The sequence below is a fragment of the Phocoena sinus genome, chromosome 14 (assembly GCF_008692025.1).
Source record: "Phocoena sinus isolate mPhoSin1 chromosome 14, mPhoSin1.pri, whole genome shotgun sequence".
Taxonomy (NCBI): Eukaryota; Metazoa; Chordata; class Mammalia; order Artiodactyla; family Phocoenidae; genus Phocoena; species Phocoena sinus.
In genome coordinates, this window is record NC_045776.1 from 72630651 (window position 1) to 72649153 (window position 18503).

The window sequence follows — 18503 nt, forward strand, 5'->3', positions numbered from 1 at the left end:
GATCCCAGTTCCGTCCTGAACAAAGTTTCCCTCTTTCTTAGAGTTCTAGGCGGGCCTCTTTCCAGAGAGGTTTCTTAGGTCCATTTTGGACCTATCGAAGGTATTTTACAAATCCGTGTATTTTCTTACTAAATCTTCACCACAGGCCTGAGAAATAGACACTGTATTCCTATCTTACGAATGCCACCTTCTCAGGGAGTGTTTACCTGGACATCTTTTTCTGAAATTGCAGCCCTTCCGCTCCCTCGATATATACACTCCCTACTCTTTTGCCTCTTTCATCCCCTCTTAACTTCTCCCCATTTACCCTACATACCCATTTAACCTACATTTTGTTATTTTGTGATGTTGACTGGAGAAAAAAGAAATCACAAGGTGAGAGTTGTGAGTTAAGTTTTATTTGTGGCAAAATGAGGACCAGCTCTGAAGAGGTGGGGGAGGGCAGGTTGCTATATATATGATTTTAGTGAAGGGGGATAGGTGCAATCAAGCACACGTTTTGGCAGAAGGTTGCTGCTAGTCACGAGGAACAGATGTCTCTGTCAATGATTTTAGTGCTTTCCTAGATTTAAGATGCAAGAAACTGGGCTCATAAAGTCTTCTCCTGAAAAAGATCTAACTACCTGAAGGCCTGTTCTGCCAGTTTTTCCCAGAGCACAGAGTGCCACATTCCTGATCTCTTCCCTGAACTCCTTTCAGGGTGTGTTGAAGGTCATTGACTGCAGTGGCTAGTGACGTCATCCTCGTAGAGGCAGATGGCGAGAGACAATTTTTAGTTGGCACTGGGTACCTGCTATCATCCTAGAATGTAAGGTCCATGAGGGCAGAGATTTGTTCTTGCTCGCTGTTGTTTCATAGCCTAGAAGGGTAGCATATTATGTTCCATGAATGTTGGCTAAATAAATGAGGAAACAGCTTAGTTAAGTGTTTGGCCCAATGCTGCACAGAATAATACCTGGGTCAAGGTATTGTTGACCTAGGTATTGTTCTGCGTATTTTACCATTCGCTGAGACGATGAAACCAACACAGAAGAAAGGAGCTCTGAGATGACTGCAGAGATGGAAATGAAGTCTGATGACATTGAGCATCTAGCCCCAAGACACCTGGGCTAGACTTTGCAGTCACTTGACCCAGTAAGTTTCTTTCTTCTTTCTTCCTTCTTCCCTTCCTTCCTTCCCTCCTTTCTTTCTTTTTTTGCTTTAGTTTCTTTGTTGAGTCAGGTGGCTGTGATTTTCACCCCAAAGGATCCTGACACGGTAGACCTGCAGAAACCTGAGTTGAACAAGAAGTATCCCAATTATTTTAGCAAAGGGAGTGACTGTCTCAATTGTTGACCTGTCCTTTAGCTGAAGTAGGACCCAGCCATCTTTGCTCTCACCTCCTCCCTCTCATGTCCTTAATTCATTTCAGTGCATGTTGACATGAAACAGGAATTCCACATATGACCTTCATGTCCTTTTAGACCATTTTTCTTACTTGGGCACTTGAGATTGCATTTTCAAAATGGTAAAACCCCAGCAGAAGTAGAGTGTCAAATAATGACAAGAGACTGGCTTCCAAGAAAGTTATATATTTAAAATACAGCTGCAAAATGTATATTTTCACCTACATTTAGAGCAGGGAAGCAGCTGTCCTCTCCTGTACCATTTGTCCTTTTTATTGTTAATCAAGGTTGCCTTTTTCATTTTTCTCAAACAGAATCATCTTTATGCTCCTGTGTCCTGAGACAAGATGAAATTTAGCTTCATCAGCATTCTAATTTTAAAGCCATCGACTTGGCAACTTTTGCCCTCCATCATTTTGAGTACATCTGCTTCAAGCACTTTGAAAGTTGCATCTATTTTTGTTTGTTTGATGACACTGAGTCACAATTCTATTCCAGAGAACTATGTCCCTGGCTAGGACATAAAGGAACATAAATGACCTTCCAAAGTTTGTGTTAAGACTCAGGAACTAACTCCTAAAACTAATAAACCATTTGGAATCTGGGACTAAACACTTTTTTTTTTTTAATTTATTTTAATTTTTTTTTTTTGGCTGCGTTGGGTCTTCGTTGCTGTGCGTGAGCTTTCTCTAGTTGCAGAGAGCAGGGACTGCTCTTTGTTGTGCTGCGGGCTTCTCATTGCGGTGGCTTCTCTTGTTGCAGAGCATGGGCTCTAGGCACGCGGGCTTCAGTAGTTGAGGGCTTCAGGAGTTGCGGGCTTCAGTAGTTGCGGGGCGCAGGCTTAGTTGCTACGCGGCATGTAGGATCTTCCCGGACCAGGCCTTGAACCCGTGTCCCCTGCATTGGCAGGTGGATTCTTAACCACTGCGCCACCAGGGAAGCCCATGTCACTAAACACTTTCAATCAACAAGAAACATTCTCTTCTCTCCCTAGCTCCAGGCAACCACTAATCTATGTTCTGTGTCTATGGATTTGCCTAATCTGGACATTTCATATAAATGGAATCATACGATATGTTATATATTTTTTTGACTGGTTTCTCTCCCTCAGACACATGAAGGAGACATGCTTATGTCCACCTGGAGGCCTGTACAGAATCATTCATCCTGCATCATTCTGAGTAACCACCATGAGAAACGACACAGGGTATGTAAGACGTAGAGGAAGTGAACTATTGTGCTTATACGTACAATGTTATATACTGAGACAGCAATTCAGAGTAAATTCTTGCTTCTCATAACAACGTCGATGAATTACAGTACTATTCAGACATAATATTCAGCCAGATGCAAAGGTGTTCATACTTGTGTTTCCATTTATTGGATGTTGAAAGCAGAGAAACATAAAATATAGTGGTCATAGTCAGAACATTGGGTTCCTTTTGGGGGTTGCTGACTGGGAAATAGCAAAAACAATGCTGTCTAGGTGTTTCAGAAATTCTTTATATTGATTTGGATGTTGGCAGTACACACATTTATATTTATAAGAAGTCATCAAGCTGTATACTTAATATCTGTGCACCATATAATATGTAAAGCAGCCATCAAATTAAAAAAAATACCGAGAATATTTTTCTCACAAAGCAAACTTCTGGCCCTGGTGTCTTCCTCTGAATTCTTCCGAATATTTAAGATAGGAATAATGCCAGTCTTGAACACAATCTTCTAGAGAAGAGATTTAGAGGAACCACACCCATACTGTTTTTATCAGATCAGGAGAATTTTGATACCATCTTAGCAATAGACATTGCAGGAAAGGGGAATTACAGGCCAAACTCTTCTGAATGGTGATGCCAAAATCCAATACCAATTATTAGCAGTCTAGATTCAGAGATTTTTAGAAAGGAAAGAAACTGGGATTTCGTGGCAGGATTTCCATAAGGATCACTGGGTGTTTGGATGCTTCCTGGGAGAGTGGAGAGAAGAGACAATCACGCCATCAGGTTAGTGGAATGAACGTTTGGTGACCGAGGTTAGGAGGGCCTGGGTCATCCTCAGAGAAAGTCCTGGGGTAGGGTCTCTAGGGTGGGGCTATGGAGGGGTCCCTTTAGGAGGAGATGGGAGCCTGTCCTCTGCTACTGCAGGATCTAGGGACGATGAGAAGCTTGTAGGGCCTGGATTCTGGTGAGGAAGGATGGGCAGAAAAGATGTGCACTCAGAGCCAGTGCAGCCGGGGCTCCTCCCCAGCCAGGCTGCTCAGACAGTTGCTCACATCAGTAGTCAGTGAAACACTGAGGGTCACAGACTCAATTCATTAAATTACCAATGCACCAGCCTAGATGCCCACTTTCCCAGTTAAGTCACATGAACTGCTCATCCAGGGTTGGTCCGTTGAAAGGAAGTTAATTCTTGGCAGAGCTGTCATGTGACAGTTGGTTTGGAATGTCCTGAGTTCCGAGCCAGCTTGGGGGCCAAACAGACCACTGGTCATTCAGGGTAGTCCACACTGGTCATCAGGAAGGCTCAATGTGAGACAGCTGACAGTGGGAAGATGCTGGGGGAGGATGGACACATGGTTGTAATACTTCCCCTTGTCCTTCAGAGGGGCTCTGTTTGGAGGAATCTGCCATGTTTGGGGTCAGGAGTTGAAACTTAGAGTTAGGAGGCTGGGTCAGGGTTTAAGCCCTTCTTGTAGCTCAGGATCTCCTCCAGGGCATCAACTCTCTCCAACAGAAACCCTGGGTCAGGGTATTTTGAAAAAAAAGAGGGAGAGGAGCCCTTGATTTGTGTATAGGGCGCAATCTAGAAGTCTTAGGGGTTCAGGGATCTCTGTCCTCAAGGAACCAAATACATTCCTGTCCCAATTCCATTGTGCATCATGTGACTGGACGAGGCACTTAAAATCTCTAAATTTCAGTGCTGTGAACTACAGAATGTGGGTTTTACAGCTCCTGCACTGCCCATTCCACAGGGCTGACCTGGGGATCACAGGAGATGATAACAGATATTCTCCATGAGCGGTAAAGTGCCCTTCCCACGTAAAGGATGAAAAGTAAACATCCACCCTTCCCTGTCCTATAGCCATCCAAGTCCTCTCTCTGGAGGCAACCCTACCTAGATTCTAACTTATTCTTCCAGACATTTAATGATCAAACACTTAAAGAGGACTTCTGAAGTACTCTTTCTTAATCTTTCCTTGTATTTAATCATTTTACGCCTCATACTATGATGCTATAGGTTCTGTTTAAGGACAGTGCAGAGAACTCAGGCACAGAAGGGTACATAATCTTCCTAGGTTCGTGCAGCTTCTAGTGGGATTTGAACCCAGGTGATCAGGCACCAGCACCCATGCTCTCAGTCTATACTGTGCTGCCTTCCTATGTTGCCCCATCTAAATAAACGTATTTGCCCATGCAGTCTGTCTAAGTGCACGGCAAACTGCAAGATCTTCCTAAAGCCCAACTTTGATTCAGGAGGCTCTGCTAAGCAGCTGGTGAATAATGGGATCAAAAGTTTGAACTGTGAATAAGTTATCACTAATTTTCCTGTGCTCTTCTGCTAGCAACATGTCAGCCGCTCTCTTTGTTGTGAATGCATTTCCCAGAATCTGGCCTGATGGATACAAAAAGAAAATTTGATCCTCATTCAAGAAGATATGCACCTCACCCCCAGAAGTGGGTCAGAAAAATGGGCATCCTGCCATACCCCAAAGTGCACCCTACAAATGAGTCAATTGAAGGTACTTTGGAAATTAAGTCATTAAGTAGATTGAAGAATAATGATTGAAGTTTATTCGGTGTACTATATGTAAAGAAAAGTATAGAAATGCTAAGCCATATTCTTTTTTTTTTCCCATATGTGAAAATTTAGATATACTAAGTCAGTAATTTGTGCTATGACCAGAGAAGTAAAGATGCATTTACAACTCAGGTTTGGTTTACATTTAATAGTAAACAAGTTCTTAGCTAATGTTTGGGTATTAGCTGATTGCTGAACATTAGCAGAAGTAGGTCTTTCCATGAAACATTGCAGCCAGATTTTTTTTTTTCAGATTATTTTTTTAATTAATAGATTTTAGTATTTAGGACAGTTTTAGATTAACATAGAAAATGAGCAGATAATAGAGAAAGTTCTCATATACTCCCATTCCCCACCCTAGTTTCTCCTATTATCAACATCTTACATTAGTGTGGTGTATCTGTTACTATTAATGAACCAGTATTGATATATAATTATTAACTGAAGTCCATAGTTTACATTAAGGTTTACTCTTTGTGTTATATGTTTCTATAGTTTTTGACAAATGCATAATGTCTTTATTCACCACTACAGTGTCATACAGAATAGTTTCACTGTCCCTGTGTTTCAGCTATTAATCCCTCTCCCCTTTCCAGTACTGTCTCTATATTTTTGCCTTTTCCAGAATAGTCGGAATCACAGAGCATGTAGATTTTTCAGACTGACTTCTTTCACTTTGTAATATGCATTTAAGTTTCTTCCATGTTTTTCCACGGCTTGATAGCTCTTCTCCTCTTTTTAAAATTATTGAATAATAACTCATTGCGTGGTTGTATCAAAATTATTTAAAATAAAAAACCTATCCACCCATTGAAGGTATCTTGTTTTAGCAATCATGAATAAAGCTTCCATAAAATGTCCCGTGCAGGTTTTTGTGTGCACATAATTTTTCAGCTTAATTGGATTAATACATAAGAGCGTGATTTCTGGAATATATAGTAAAAGCATGGTTTGCTTTGTAAGAATTTGGTAGAATTCACCAGTGAAATCATCAGGGCCTGGTGTTTTCTTATTTTGGGGAGATAACTCATTATTGATTTAATTTCTTTAGTAGAAATAGGTCTATTCAGATTATCTATTTCTCCTTGTGTGGGTTTTGGTAGTTTATGTCTTTCAAGGAATTAGTTTAGTTCATTTAAGCTGCCAAATTTGTGGGCATAGAGTTGTTCAAAATATTACTTTGTTAACCTTTAAATGTCCGTAGGCTCAGTAATGATCACTCCCTCTTTCATTTCTCATATTTGTAATTTGTGTCTTCTTTTTTCTTTTTTTTAAAATTTTATGGCTAGCCCAGCTAGAGGTTCATGAATTTTATTGTTCTTTGCAAAGAGCCAGCTTTGGTTTCATTGATATTCTCTTTTGATTTTTTGTTTTCAATTTCAGTGATTTTTGCAATAATTTTTATTATTTCTTTGCTCACTTTATATAATATTTCTTTGTCTAGCTTTCTAAGATGGAAGCTTAATTTTATATCTTATTTTCCATTATGTTGCATTTAATTCTATAAATTTCCCTCTTAGGGCAGTGTTTCCATACATTTTGACAAACTGTATTTGCATTTCATTTGGTTCAAAATATTTTACAATTTTCTCTTGAGATTTTTTTTTTGGGTGTGTCGGGTCTTCATTTCTGTGCGAGGGCTTTCTCTAGTTGCGGCGAGCGAGGGCCACTCTTCACGGTGGTGCGCGGGCCTCTCACTGTCGCGGCCTCTCCTGTTGCAGAGCGCAGGCTCCAGACGCACAGGCTCAGTAGTTTGTGGCTTATGGTCCCAGTTGCTCCGCGGCATGTGGGATCCTCCCAGACCAGGGCTCGAACCCGTGTCCCCTGCATTGGCAGGCAGATTCTCAACCACTGCACCACCAGGGAAGCCCCTTGAGACTTTTTTTGACCCATGTTTTATTTAGAAGTGTATTGTTCAATCTACAAGTATTTGGGGATTTTCCTACTATATTTTTTGTTGTGATATCTAGTTTAATTGCATAATCAATTTCCTGACTTTGCCCATGCCTCCGTTCAGCTTTTTGAATATCTCAAGATAGTGTGTAGTAAATCTGCAATATTGTATTCCTTGAGGATGGTTTTTGTCGGGTTTTTTTTAGACAAATACTTTCTTGTTGGGCTTCCCTGGTGGCGCAGTGGTTGAGAGTCCGCCTGCCGATGCAGGGACACAGGTTCGTGCCCCGGTCCGGGAAGACCCACATGCCGCGGAGCGGCTAGGCCCGTGAGCCATGGCCGCTGAGCCTGCGCGTCCGGAGCCTGTGCTCCGCGACGGGAGAGGCCGCAACAGTGAGAGGCCCGCGTACTGCAAAAACAAAAAAAAACCAAAAACACTTTGTTTCTTTTTATGCCTTGTACTTTTTTTGTTGAATACTGGACATTTGAATCTTATAATATGGTATCTATGGAAATCTGATTCTTTCTCTTCCGCAGTGTTGGCTGTTTTGTGTGTGTGTGTGTTTTAATTGTTATAGGTTGTTTCTGTGCTGGAATCACTCTGTGGTATAAGCTTAAGGTTTTCTCAGGTCTTTTCTGAGGCTGTGTCTTTCTCTGGGAATGTGCAGTCACTTTCTAAATTCTCCCATACATATGATTACTTTTGAATATCCTAATCTTTAAATATCTGGCTTCCCCAAAAAGGGAAAGGAAAAAATGAAAGAGAGGAAAAAAAAAAGATGCTTTCCCTTTAAATACCCTGGAAGCCACTCAGCTGGTGGGGTTTGAAACAATAGTGGCCTGCCTTTATGTCTGCACCTCCATTAAAGAAAGCAGTAATCCACAATCAGAACGCAGATCCTCAGCATTTAGAGTGCAAGGTTCTTATTGCCCATTGTAGCTCCCACAAGCTGATCTAGGAATGCTGGTATGGCTGCCTGCTGTGGGGGTCGTGTTGGAGGATGAACTCATTAGTAAACTCCCACAGTTGTCTGACTAGTATGAGTATGGACAGCCACTAACCAATGAATACACATAAATGGTACAGAACAGGAAGAGTGGAAGCAAAAATGTCATCCATTATTTGTGGTCATTTTTAAATAGTAGGATATCAGTATTTTCAAAACTTCTATAACTGATTGTATTTATGACAAAATGTTAGTGAATGAATATTTTGTTTGGAATTAAATCCAGTCCCCCAATAAATGTTTGCTTTTCATTACTTGCAAAATTCTATACAACAGATGATAAATGTGGTAATAGCATATGTGATCCATGGAGGCTGAAATGGTTTTTGGAAGATGTTAAAAATGTAGCAGTAATTTAACTGGACTTCAAAATGGGCAGGATGAGTGATGGGACTCTGTCATGAATGATAGCATATAGTTTTGTAAATTGAATATTTCACAGTGATACAGGTTTCCTTCTGCTGAAAAGCCAAGGGCTGTGTCTTTCCCATCTTCTCTGCTCCTCTCCTTTGCCTTCCTTTGTCCACCAGGCAGGTGGCCCTGCGGCAGCTCTGTCCATGCTTGTTTACCAACCACATCCATGCAGCCTGTCTCCTTGCCCAAGTCAGCCAAACCTCCCTGAGGGCCTATTGGAGGAGCTCCCTCATGACAGAGGGAGCTCCTCTAACACCTATCTAACACCAAGGTAGGGTTGCTTGATTTTGTCTGAGATCATTACATTGCTTTGTTCATTTATTTCACGTTCAATTGAATTCATGTATTAAAATCTGACAATGAAGATTATAGATGGTATATACAGTTTCCATGCTGGGGAGAGTGTCACTTAGGAGTCTTTTACCAACTGACACGTGATTCAGGAGGGCATTCAAAGATGGTAGCGTCAATTACAGAACTGTGGTAGCAAGCATTTCCACCAGCAGCAATTTCTCCCCCTTGGACAAGAATTATGTAATTGCCAACTAAAATGGACTTTAGTGACATGTTCTCCAGGAAAAGCCGGTGCCTTTTGGTGTGAGGAGGTTTGGTCTGTTTTGCTTTGGTTTCCCTTGAGTCAACTGCTGTTTCCCATTTGGTTTTCTAGACTCACCAAGAGAACAAAAGAACTATGCAGGCAGTATACAGCATGATCTGACCCTCATAGCGTCGTCTTTTCTGTATTTGCAGTTGGCCTCAAGAACCAGTGAAAAGGGTACGTGTTTTTTTTTGTTGTTGTTTTTTAATTAATTAATTAATTAACTTTTGGCTGTGTTGGGTCTTTGTTGCTGCGTGTGGGCTTTCTTTAGTTGGAGCAAGCAGGGGCTACTCTTTGTTGCGGTGTGCGGGCTTCTCATTGCGGTAGCTTCTCTTGTTGCGGAGCACAGGCTCTAGGCAAATGGGCTTCAGTAGTTGTGGCACGTGGGCTCACTAATTCTGGCTCACGGGCTCTAGAGCGCAGGCTCAGTAGTTGTGGCACATGGGTTTAGTTGCTCTGCGGCATGTGGGATCTTCCCGGACCAGGGCTCGAACCCGTGTCCCCTGCATTGGCAGGCAGATTCTTAATCACTGTGCCACCAGGGAAGCCCAAGGGTACATATTTTAGAATCACTCACTTGCTGAGGAAAAATCTAGAAGGAAAGGGAGGTGGGGCTTTCTTGCTGGTTTTAGTCTAGAAAGTCACCCTATTTCCAGCTTCCTGGGATGAGGATTACGGGTATGGGGTAAGGACCGAGTTTCCAGGTAGAGAACTATGGCCATGGTCTGCAGCCCCTGGGAGGAGCTGTGTTCCCTTGAGGTGGTGTGGGTCAGTGCCCATGGGGCTTTAGGGTTGTCTGTGTGTGGGTCTGTGTGATGTGATTGTGATTGTGTAGGCAATACGTACGGTTAAAAATACGTGTTTCCCCAGTAGATATGTCCCACTTAACACATCACAATCACAAGCGTCACCTTTCTCAAAGAAAGTCCTAGCACCACTACGCACTTTATGTACATTGTCTCATTCAGCCCTCCCCAAAGCTGTGCCTGGGCATTGGTTTACTATCTCCACTCCCCTGGGAGAGAAACTGAGGTGCAGAGATGATTGACCCAAGCTCAGGAGCTCCTACGTGGAAGAGCCAGCGTGGGAGCCCGGGCATGTGGCTGGTGCTCTAGACCGCTAACCTGCACTTGTCACTCAGCCACGGGGTCGTTCATCTCAGGGCAGGAGCTTCGCAGCATCCGTGTACATCTACGGGGTCCCAGACACTGCCCACCATCAGGAGGTGTTCTCAGTGGGCACGGAGCCCAGGGCACTCTAGGTGCATTTAACAGCCGGCTTGGGCACAGTCCTGAGTGTGAACGCACATTAGGAGCCTGGCGCTCCTGGTCAGTGCACAGCTTCTGAGAGGTGTGAGGCTCCATGTAGACGATGCAGGTCGGCATCTGTCAGTGCTGGGGTCACTCCTCAGCCTCTGGCCCCAAGCACATAAGAATCAGGGGGGTATTTTAGTGTATTCAATAATATTATCACCGCAAGCTCTGCAGGTGTCAGATGGTGTGAGCTTCATACCCTGGAACAGCGACAAATAAGAACTCAGTATATGGCTTTGTTATTAGCCTGGACCCTGCTTCTCATTTCTTTCCTGCTCCTCTCCTTTGCCTTCCTTCATCCACCAAGGAGGGTGGCCCTTAATGCCCAGTCCTTGCTTGTTAACCAGTCGCTGCCGTAGACTCTGGCCCTGGGTCCACATCAAGCAAACCTCCCTGAGTGATTCCTGAGCAGCATCACCAATGACTGACAGTCACTCTGCGTCCTTCCAGCTCTCCCCGAGGGCCTGGTGGAGGAGCTGCCCAGGGACAGGGCAGAGGAAGAGAGTCCATTTAATGCCAAGGTAAGCTCACCCTTCTTCATCTGAGATAGAAGTGCTGCTTTCTTGGTTTCTTTCTTTCTTTTTTAATTCGGTTGAATTCACTTATGAAAATCTGACCATGTGCATTAAAGGTGGGATTTATAGTTGCCTTGTCGGGGAGCGTTGAGTCTCTCCCCAGTGACCCCTGATTTAAGAAGCCATTCAGTAATGCAGCATCAGCTTATAGATCACGCAGGGACCTTTCTTCATCAGAAATGTTTCCTCAGGGGACTTCCCTGTGGTCTAGTGGTAAAGAATCTGCCTTCCAAAGCAGGGGACACAGGTTTGATCCCTGGTCCCCTGGTCAGGGAGCTAAGATCCCTCATGCCGTGGGGCAACTAAGCCTGTGTGCCACAACTACTGAGCTTGCACGCCTCAACTAGAAGAGCCTGCCTGCCACAGTGAAAAATCCCTCATGCCTCAGCAAAGATCCAGGGTGCAGCAACGAAGACCGGACACAGCCAAAAAAAAGAAAAAAAAAGATGTTTCCTCAGTGGATTAAGAATTTTGCAAGGGGCAGCCAATATGCACTTGAAAGATTCATGGTGCAGGAAAAGCTTGTGCCATTTTCACCAGTGTCTCCTATACTATCTTTTGGGACATTTGACTGGACAGTTTCCCATCTGTTTTTCTAAAGTCACCAATTGGATAAAAGGTCCATGTCAACAACACACAGCGTAATCTGATACTCATAGTGTTTTCTTTTCTGTAATTGCAGGTGGCCTCAGGGGTAACTGAAAATGGTACGTATTCTGGAATCAGTCATTTGCTTGGGGAAAAAATGCTGATGATAAAGAAGGTGGGCTTTGTTTGCTGGCTTTCATCTGGAGAGCCACCCTGATTCTGAATTCCTGCTGGGAACAAGGGCTGAGGATGTGATGGAAGAAGCTGATTTCCCAGGCAAAGAACCATGGCCGTTTTTCAAGAAGCAGTTTCATTGCCTTTAGGTGGTGACAGGTTGTGTGCATAGCAGTGGGCTGTTGTCCGTGTGATCTGGGCGGTGTGATTCTGAGTGTGCACGTGCGCATGTGTGTGTCTGTGTGTGTGTTTCCCTAGATTGCCTCCAGCAAGACAACTGCCAGTGTCAGCTTCTAAACGAAAAATCCCATCGCTACTGTTTCATGTGATTATATGTGTTTCAAAATGTATCAGATTGTACACTTAAAATGTGTGCAGTTCTTGTATGGCAGGAATACCTCAATAAGCTCAGGGGAAAAATCCCATCACCAGCTAGGCAAATGTTCATAGGGTTCCAAGTGGACAAAAGTGTGTTTCAGAATCACTGTGATTGAGTCAATAACAACTTCTATTAATAATTCTCACCTCTGTCGAGCCCTTTATAGTGTCTTCAGGCAGTTTGATTGGTGGTGAATGAAAAGCAGCCATGATTGTCCTTATTTCACATAAGAGAAAACAGAGGCTGGAGAAGGTGGATGAATTATGGGGGGTCGCACAGCCCATGGGTGGGGAACTGGGTGAGGCAGTCTGGAGCCTTTGATCCAGAGCCTCTGCACTTTCTCCCACACATCTGCTGCCTGGGAGAGACTGAAATTCTCCTTTGAGTTTGGCATCAATTATGATTTTAATCCTTGTTCCTAAGCCTCTTTGTGTGGGATGCTTGCTGGACCTGAGATGCAGTAACCCCAGCCCTTGATCCCTCAGATACTTTAGTATTAAATGGATATTTCCCCCAATGATGTTTCATTCCTGCTTCTTCCCTTCTTCCCCCAAACCTTTAGATTACAGGCGGTCTCAGCATTAAACCTCCCCCATCTCGGCTATGGTGCTGGGGCAGGGTTCCTTGCTTTTGCAGGAGCCCCGGGGGGAACCCACATGTCACTCCCGGTTCTGAAGGAATCTGAGAAGGGAGCCTCCAGGAAGAGATTCACCCCAATTTTCACCAACTGAGATCTCATATTTTGCTTCAGAAAATGTTGCCAGGAGTAGCAAGTGCCATTGTCATGTGGAAAATCAGAACCGTCACTAATGCCAGGCCTAGTTTCTGTGTTCTGGGCATGAAATACTGGACAGAGATCTCCCTCAGGGACCGAGCGTCAGGAGCTCCCTTCCTGGGTGGATGAAGGGGAGGTTATGCGTTGCGAGGTGGGGAAAGAGGAACTCAGCAGTGGGATAGGAACTTCGCCACTCACGTCCCTGTCAAACCTGCCAGAGGAAATAGGGTCTGGGTTTCTTCCGAAGCCTTAACAAGTCAAGGGAGTTGTTTCAAGTCAATATAAAATGAGACAAAGTAGGGTTTGAGTTTCCTTTTGGATCATGAATCTTGTGTGGAATAGATTGTATTTTAATAGAATTTGATAGTCCTGTAGGCATCAGTATTTTTCCCTACAAAACAAAAAGATGAAACTGCTAGACTGAAAGATGTCACTGGTCAGATCAGCGGTGGAAAGGCTAGTAAACTACTCTGCAAGGAGCAAGCAGGGGACAGGTGGTCACATCTTCCCCCTCTTTGGATTCTAGAGCTGCACTGCCCAGTCTGGTAGCCACCAGCCAGATGTACCTGTTCATATTTAAATTAATTAAATTAAATCAAATTAAACATTTGTTCCTTCATCACACTAGACACGTTTCAAGTGCCCAAGAGCCCTATGTTCATACAAATGAACTTATTTACAAAACAGAAACAGACTCGAAGACTTAGAGAATGAACTTACCATTATGGGGGGAAGGGTGGGATGGAGGGATAGTTAGGGAATTTGGGATCAACATGCACACGCTGCTATATTTAAAACGGATAACCAGCAAGGACCTACCATATAGCACAGGGAAATCTGCTCAATGTTACGTGGCAGGCTGGATGGAAGGGGCGTCTGGGGGAGAATGGATACATGTATATGTATGGTTGAGCCACTTTGCTGTGCACCTGAAGCTATCACAACATTGTTAGTCGGCTATACTCCACCATAAAATAAAAAGTTAAAAAAAAGTTTTTAAAAAAAGCTAGAGAGGGCTTCCCTGGTGGTGCAGTGGTTGCAGTAGTTAGGACAGATGCCTCACCTTGGAGCTTTAGCATCCTTGGGTTAAACTGTAGAACATTACTCAGGTGGGGCTCTCACCAGGTTCCTCAACTGACCATTTGTCTTGGTCTCATTCTTCTCAGCGACCACAGAGCAGAACAGGCACAATGAACGCTTCCAATGGGGCTTCCTCTGTGTTGAATTGATGCACCAGACATATCTGCATTTTAGGTACGTAGGCTTTTCAAGATAACCTAGGCAGATGAGACATCTACTTTCTTCTTTAAAATGTTTAGCCATAGTCACTGTCTGTGGAAAAATGAGCAAGTTGTTAGAGTTTCCATGAGTTGAATGACCATTAGTGCTTGGGGCTCTATCCTTTTTACTTGTATAGATACATCAGGTTCCTAATATGTGCCATCCATTGTGCTAGGTAATGACATAAAATGTAAATATAAGTATAAATATAACTGACCTTTGCCCCAGAACTTCTGATATTTGGAGTGCTAGTTAGAATGAAAGACAATCCAGGGACTTCCCTGGTGGCACAGTAGTGAAGAATCCACCTGCCAATGAAGGGGACGCGGGTTGGAACCCTGGTCAGGGAAGGTCCCATATGCCCCGGAGCAACTAAGCCCATGCGCCACAACTACTGAGCCTGCTCTCTAGATCCTGTGAGCCACCTCTACTGAGCCAGCATGCCACAACTATAGAAGCCTGCGCGCCTAGAGCCCGTGCTCCGCAATGAGAGAAGCCACGGCAATGAGAGGCCCGCGCACTACAACCAAGAGTAGCCCCCGCTCTCCGCAACTAGAGAAAGCCCGTGTGCAGCAACGAAGACCCAACACAGCCAAAAATAAATAAATGAATTGATTTTTTAAAAAAAGTTAAGTGCATTGATGGAGAGATGCATTACATTAAAGAAAAAAAAAGGAAAGGAAAGAAAGACTCAATCCATCATTTAGCTTTGACTTGAGTTAGTGAATGGACTAGACATGGAATGTCCAGTACTCTAGCCGCCAACCACAGGTTGAAATTCGGCTTATTTGAACTGAGATGTGCTCTGAGTGTAAAAATGCACAATGGATTCTGAAGACGGAATAAGAAAAAGCAAATTTCAACTATCTCATTGAGATCTTTTAAACAATGTTTGTGTCGTCAGTGTAAATACCTGTTGAAGTGATAACATTTTGCTGACTAAAATTATTTTGACTTGTTTCCTTTTATTTTATTTAATGTGGCTACTAGAAAATTTATAATTACATATGTGGGTTACATTCTACTGGACATCCTGGTCTAGACTCAGAGATCCTCCAACTCCCGCCAGCTGGTCCGATTCGGCTGTGGCTCAGATCCCCAGCAGCAGGTGAGAGGTTGAATCAGTCAATGGGGGAAACTCGATTCACCATGTGGTAGAGGACTCCATCCGGGATCTGATTAAGGAAAAAGAGAATCATCTCTCCAGCCTGGGTGTTGAAACCTAGTCCTGCCTACAGCTCCTGGAGCAGAGGGCCCAAGGGTCCCTAAGTGTACACACTAGGTCTGGGATTGAGCTGGCCTCGGCAACACTTACTGTATTAATAAGTTACTCCAGGGACTTCCCTGGCTGTCCAGTGGTTAGGACTCCGCACTTTCACTGCCAAGGGCACAGGTTCAATCCCTGTCTGGGGATCTAAGATCCACGAGCCATGCAGTGCGGCCGAAAAAAAAAAAAAATTACTCCATTCCCCAAAATTTGGCTGTCATATTTGCCTTTTGTAGAAAACTGAGAGGTAAAAAAGAAATTACGTAAGATTAGACTCACCTCTCCTCTACTAGATTCTCCTTCTTAAAGTCACTTAAAGTGACTCAGTTCTGGAGTGAGAGTCACCTACAAGGGGCTTTTTTATATTGAAGCATCCTCTTCCCACCCTATTCACGACAGGCCTCACCTCTTTAATCTGATCATATTTTGATTTATGATTTACTAATGACTAAGAGGTCACCACGAATGTTTTTATTCAACATTGAACCAAAATTTCAAAATGAATTGCATTTTCAGAAATTTTGTATTTGAGTATTTATAAATCTCAAGAACATTGCCTATGGCCAACAATTATAATTTTTTCTTGGCTTTTAGATAAAATCAGACCTTTACATTTAATTTCATTAATATTAAATATTATTATTAAATTCAATAATATTACTATTAATATTTCATTAATATACACATGTATATATGTGCATATGTATGTATATTAGTAAAAAATTCATGCTTAATCTCTATTCAGTGGTAGGTAAAACTCATTTTAATTTCACTAATATTTTCTTAAGACCTAAAACCCTCAGCTTTACTGATTAATATTCGCACCTCACTAATACCTGATTAAACTCTCACTGGCTTTACCTCAACTATTTAGAATATGTGGGTCCAGGTTGATGGACACACAACCTATTTACTAAGGAATCATGTAGTAAGAAGGGAAGGTGAGATGGAATTTGGCCGTGCTTAATTCCCATCCTATGAGATAGACTAGCCACTTTCATTTTATTGCCAATGAATAACTAGAAAGAAGAAATCTGTCATTACTGTCATCGTGTTTTACTGCACAGTGAAATTTCAAAATGTAGGTGGATCAAAAATCATGACTCATTTTAGATGTTTTTGAGATTCAAAATATGGAAAGGTCCTAAATTGTACGTTTAAAAAATATCCTTGCTACGGAACCCTCAACGAAATCTGAGAGTTTGTTGTTGTTTTTAAACATTTTCCCACAGGGACTTCCCTCGTGGTCCAATGGGTGAGACTACATGCTCCCAATTCAGGGGGCCCAGGTTTGATCCCTGGTGGGGGAACTAGATCCCGCGTGCATGCCGCAACTAAGACGCCTTCGTGCCTCAACTGAAGATCCCACGTGCCGCAGCTAAGACCCGGTGCAGCAAAAATGAATAAGTATAAAAATTTTTTTCCCACATATTTTGGCTTTTTCCCTTCAAATATAAAAAGCCTGGAGAGGCTTTAGTTCTTGAGTGACAGTTGCAGACATATTTAACATTTGATTAATGAGGTAACCGTAAAAGGCTCCAGCCATCTCCCAGCTACCCGCTAGGTGGGGCTATGTCGAAGTCTATGAAAGGATTTGTCTCTTCCGTGCTCTGATCCAGGTTTCCTGCCTCCTAGATTCTACTTTCTGAAATGCTCACCAGAAAGCAAGGACCCATCTGAACCTGTGACGGCTCAGTTTTGTAGACACTTCTGTCTCTTGATAAATAGGATATCCTGACAATCTGCTCCTCGCAAGATTATTAAAAATTACAGCAGTTTAGGGCTTCCCTGGTGGCGCAGTGGTTGGGAGTCCGCCTGCCGATGCAGGGAACACGGGTTCGTGCCCTGGTCCGGGAAGATCCCGCATGCGGCTAGGCCCGTGAGCCATGGCCGCTGAGCCTGCGCGTCCGGAGCCTGTGCTCCGCGGCGGGAGAGGCCACAGCAGTGGGAGGGCCACGTACCGTAAAAAAAAAAAAAAAAAAAAATTACAGCAGTTTAAATTCATAGGTAAATGTTCAGCCTTCCTTCTTCCTGGAGACCTTTCACCCTGAGTGACGTGGCAAAACTCCGCCGCACCCAATGCCTGGATCAGCTGTTCCTTCTTCTAGGAACCGTTCCTTTTGTCCCAAGACAAAATATTGCTTTGTATTGCTCTCCCACGATAATTTATAAGCATTTCTAGTAGAATATGTTACCATTTTTATTTGGATTGGTATGGTCTTAAAAATTCTTTAATGAGACAAACTTAGTAGAAAGCTGAGTGTGTGGTCTTGATTTTGGATATGAAATACGAAGATATCCAGCAAAAAGTAGACAACAAACAATTACCGTTGGATTGACAGACAGTTGTATGTAATAATTTGAAATCAATCTGACTTACTTTATATTTTCTCCTGATTTTCATCCTCCCCACACTCTCCTGGCCGTCTAGGTGTCATTTAAAGCAATAAAAGAACTCAGCTGGCCTCATACCGCCAGACCCTGAGTAAGGAACCCAGGTTAGCCAGAACAGACTTCTGACTTACAGAACTGTGTGATAATAAATGACTATTGTGAAAGAGAAAAACAAATATTGTATATTAACGCATATATGTGGAATCTAGAAAAATGGCTCTGATGAACCGGTTTGTAGGGCAGAAATAGAGACACAGATGTAGAGAACAAACGTATGGACACCAAGGGGGAAGCGGGGGGGGGGGGGGTGGGGGGATGGTGGTGGTGGTGCTGGGATGAACTGGGAGACTGGGATTGGCATATATACACTAATATGTATAAAATAGATAGCTAATAGGAACCTGCTGTATAAAAGATAAATAATCTCCTATAAAAATTGGCTATTGTTTTAAGCTGAAAAAAAATTTGTGAATTAATAATGTAATTTTATTCATTGATTAAATGAGTGGTATTTATCTACTCATATTTATTTTATAACCCAGACAGACGTACTGTATGTTACTTTGTCCATTGTTTAATTCATCAAAGATGCCTAGAGAAGACAAGGCTTGTTTTCAAAGCTTGACCATGGTGTAAAAAATTAATAAAGGGAAACCTCAATT

At 42.9% G+C, this 18503-nt stretch overlaps 2 protein-coding genes across 2 annotated transcripts in view; both read left to right on the forward strand.

Annotated features, from left to right (window-relative positions):
* Positions 1-23: 23 nt before the first annotated feature.
* Positions 24-17889, forward strand: LOC116765029. The gene is made up of 10 exons (XM_032654068.1): positions 24-375; positions 2497-2592; positions 3316-3388; positions 4990-5124; positions 9165-9272; positions 10859-10929; positions 11666-11690; positions 14066-14153; positions 16680-16702; positions 17879-17889. Exons 1-10 carry the CDS (start codon positions 346-348, stop codon positions 17887-17889), a joined length of 660 nt encoding a protein of 219 aa, XP_032509959.1. The 5' UTR covers positions 24-345.
* Positions 16821-18503, forward strand: part of OASL (2'-5'-oligoadenylate synthetase like) — a 28192-nt gene continuing 26509 nt past the window's right edge. Inside the window, exon 1 of the mRNA XM_032603237.1 lies at positions 16821-16854. The gene's annotated coding sequence lies outside the window, so the exon portion shown is untranslated. The remainder of the gene's footprint in view (positions 16855-18503) is intronic.